General features: G+C 39.3%; 1 protein-coding gene across 1 annotated transcript; it reads left to right on the top strand.

Annotated features, from left to right (window-relative positions):
- Positions 1–329: 329 nt before the first annotated feature.
- LOC140968211 (sugar transport protein 10-like) lies at positions 330–2,400 on the top strand. The gene is made up of 2 exons (XM_073429107.1): positions 330–742; positions 828–2,400. The coding sequence occupies exons 1-2, from the start codon at positions 607–609 to the stop codon at positions 2,249–2,251; spliced, it is 1,560 nt and encodes a 519-aa protein (XP_073285208.1). The 5' UTR covers positions 330–606; the 3' UTR covers positions 2,252–2,400.
- Positions 2,401–2,977: the final 577 nt, after the last annotated feature.

Below are 2,977 nucleotides of genomic sequence, written 5' to 3' on the forward strand. Positions count from 1 at the left end.
TTAATGAATTAAAACAAAAAATTAGACTAATTAATGGACTAAAAAAATAATTTCTACAAATATTTTTTAGAAGTTTTATTTCTTTTAAACTTTTCACTATATCCAGATTTCTACTTGTGGTGTAAATGTAACTTAGCAAAAAGAGAATAAATTCAAACAGTAGCCACTCGAAAGCTAATGCGTGGATGAATATTGGCTAATTATAATATGGATGATGCTGATTAAAACAAACAGAGAAAACCATGTCTGTCCTCTCTTGTTCACGGTCGACCTTGCGTTTATCCATTAACATTGCCTCTTTTGCTCTCTATTTATAAGCAACCTTCAACCTCCATAGTAACCACTTCGCGTAGGTCCGAAATAGGAACTTCTGAAAATCAAAACAGAAAAAAAAAGAAGAATAAAAAGATTAGGAGGTCTCTCTGCAAGAATATATATACATATATGTTTATTAGGAGAAAAATGTACGCAGAAACATTGTACAGTTGTTCAGAGAGCCTCTCTATCTGTTAAATTCTCTTTTTAGTTAAGGTTTCATTAGCAATTTGCATGTCATTGATCAGAGGTGTAAATAAAAAGAAAAATTAGTGAGTTGATTAAGTTAAGATGGCAGTGGGAGGTATTGAAATCGGGTCTGGAAGCGGGGCGAATTATGAAGCCCGTGTGACGCCTTTCGTGGTCGTTGCCTGCTTGGTTGCAGCAACCGGTGGCCTGATTTTCGGTTACGACATTGGTATCTCAGGTTCGTCTCGTTTGTGTATATATTTGTTCAAATATTTTGGGAAAATTCTGAAAATGATCATATTAATTGTGGGATGGATTTGCAGGAGGGGTTACATCGATGGATGAGTTCTTGCAGAAGTTTTTCCCGGAAGTGTACAGGAGGGAACACTCTCCAGGGAACTACAATCAGTACTGCAGTTTTGAGAATCACTTGCTTACCTTATTCACTTCTTCGCTGTACTTAGCTGCACTCATCGCTTCCTTCTTCGCCTCCGTGACAACCCGAGCATTTGGCCGCAAAATCTCGATGACCGTTGGAGGTCTGGTCTTCCTCTCCGGCGCCATACTCAATGGTGCAGCTGTCAATGTCGAGATGCTCATCATCGGCCGTATATTGCTAGGTGTCGGCATTGGTTACGCTAACCAGTCAGTCCCTGTTTACCTCTCAGAAATGGCACCTCCCAAACTGAGAGGAGCACTCAACATCGGCTTCCAGATGGCCACAACCATCGGCATTTTTGCGGCAAATCTTGTTAACTACGGGACTGCGAAGATGAAGCACAATGGATGGCGGGTTTCTCTTGCTTTGGCTGCTGTTCCTGCTGTGATCATGACGATTGGTGCTATTTGCTTGCCTGATACTCCTAATTCCCTCATTGAAAGGGGCAAGAAAGAGGAGGCACGCGAAATGTTGCAGAAGATTCGTGGCACGGCCAACGTAGACCTGGAGTACAGTGATTTGGTGGAAGCAAGTGAAGCGTCGAAGCGTGTGGAGCAACCATGGAAGCAAATAACGGAAAGAAAATACAGGCCACAATTAATAATCACTTGCTTGATTCCCTTCTTCCAGCAGATCACCGGCATCAACGTCATTATGTTCTACGCCCCTGTTCTTTTCAAGACACTGGGATTCGGGGACGACGCCTCGCTCATGTCCGCAGTTGTGACAGGCCTTGTAAATGTGTTCGCCACGTTGGTATCAATCTTCACAGTCGACAAGTTTGGGAGAAGGGTTTTGTTCTTGGAAGGTGGAATTCAAATGATCATCTGTCAATTCGCCGTTGGATCTGTGATCGCCTCTGTTTTCGGGGTTTCGGGAGACGGGTCTTTCAGCAAAGGAATGGGGAACTTGACATTGGGGTTGATATGTGTTTATGTGGCTGGTTTTGCTTGGTCTTGGGGACCATTGGGGTGGCTTGTTCCCAGTGAAATATTTCCCCTAGAAATCCGATCGGCGGGGCAATCGATAAACGTGTCTATCAACATGTTCTTCACATTTATCATCGGACAGCTTTTCTTGACAATGCTGTGTCACTTGAAGTTCGGTCTCTTCTACTTCTTTGCTGGATGGGTGGTGCTGATGACGATTTTCGTGTACCTGTTCGTGCCGGAGACGAAGAACGTGCCGATCGAAGAAATGAATAGAGTTTGGAAGGCTCATTGGTTCTGGGGAAAATACATCCCAGATAACGCAGTGGGTCTTGAGCACCACCTTCCTAGCACTAGTTATAATAATCAGAACGTATAGATTAAAATAAGATATAGTATGTTTGTTAGTAAATAAACAACAAATAGTCTTGTCTTTATTTGTTCATATAAGATGTATCTTTTGTACATCGACAACATTTTGATTTCGCTTCATTTTCAGGTGTATTTAGATGTTTCATCTTTTTGGAAATAAGTCATACAAGTTTTTCCTTTGCAACTTTTACATCCATGCACGATGATAAAAAGACAAATAAATATCACTTCTTCTTTTTTGCTTTATATATATAAATCTATAATATTATCTATATTTCTATACTATATTATTAAGTTCAAGACCATAAGAGTAATTATCTTAGAGGACATCGAAATATTTAATTTCACAATACTTCTATACTATATTATTAAGTTGTGTAGGTACTAGTCGTGATCACTCATCTCTTAACTGAAATCTCTATTGATCGTATTTTTACTTGTCAATACCTTCTCCGGCATATTTCCATGCAATTTTCTTCGATTGACGCAAAACCAACTTTTATTTTAACATACATGATGTTTTGTAGTTTGTTTATTATTGTGTGTCTGTATGTCTCTCTCAACATCCTCGTCTCTATGACTCTAATCTTTTGTCTATATTTTGGCGTTATTGCCCAACATTCGAATATATTAACATTCAATCAAGCTTTCAAAATTTTGATTTGAATTTTATAGAATGATGAAAGGACGAAGAAATATAATTTTATTATATTACCTGCAAAAATTGTCGTCC

Source organism: Primulina huaijiensis, unplaced genomic scaffold (genome assembly GCF_012295235.1).
Source record: "Primulina huaijiensis isolate GDHJ02 unplaced genomic scaffold, ASM1229523v2 scaffold33307, whole genome shotgun sequence".
NCBI classification, from domain to species: Eukaryota; Viridiplantae; Streptophyta; class Magnoliopsida; order Lamiales; family Gesneriaceae; genus Primulina; species Primulina huaijiensis.

Excerpts from the sequence above, each read along its gene's own strand:
- LOC140968211 (XM_073429107.1), top strand. The coding sequence starts at position 607 with ATGGCAGTGGGAGGTATTGAAATCGGGTCTGGAAGCGGGGCGAATTAT. Across the intron at positions 743-827 it reads TTACGACATTGGTATCTCAG|GAGGGGTTACATCGATGGAT; the intron begins GTTCGTCTCGTT and ends ATGGATTTGCAG.